Source organism: Cariama cristata, unplaced genomic scaffold (genome assembly GCF_000690535.1).
Source record: "Cariama cristata isolate BGI_N322 unplaced genomic scaffold, ASM69053v1 scaffold29091, whole genome shotgun sequence".
Taxonomy (NCBI): Eukaryota; Metazoa; Chordata; class Aves; order Cariamiformes; family Cariamidae; genus Cariama; species Cariama cristata.
Window position 1 is genome coordinate 1 of NW_009599116.1, and position 215 is coordinate 215.

Sequence of the window (215 nt, forward strand, 5' to 3'; positions counted from 1 at the left end):
TCCCCCCTGGGCAGAACCAGGAGCCCCCTTCCCACTGGCTCTCCCTGTCCCCAGTGAGCTTTGCAGACTGCGGTGAGCAGCGGCACGCCGTGTACCTCTCGGACAACACGCGCTTCAAGGTGAGCAGGGATGGTGTCGTCTCTGCCACCCGGCCCCTGCAGCTCCAGCGGCAAGAGATCAGCTTCTCCGTCTACACCTGGGATGCTGCGGGCAAG

The 215-nt window shown here is 65.1% G+C and overlaps 1 protein-coding gene across 1 annotated transcript in view; it reads left to right on the forward strand.

Annotated features, from left to right (window-relative positions):
* Nucleotides 1-54: 54 nt before the first annotated feature.
* Nucleotides 55-215, forward strand: part of LOC104168854 (cadherin-1-like) — a gene marked incomplete at both ends in the record, with an annotated part of 3,396 nt that continues 3,235 nt past the window's right edge. Inside the window, 1 exon segment of the mRNA XM_009709581.1 lies at nt 55-210. Within this exon segment, the coding sequence (XP_009707883.1) occupies nt 55-210 (156 nt within the window).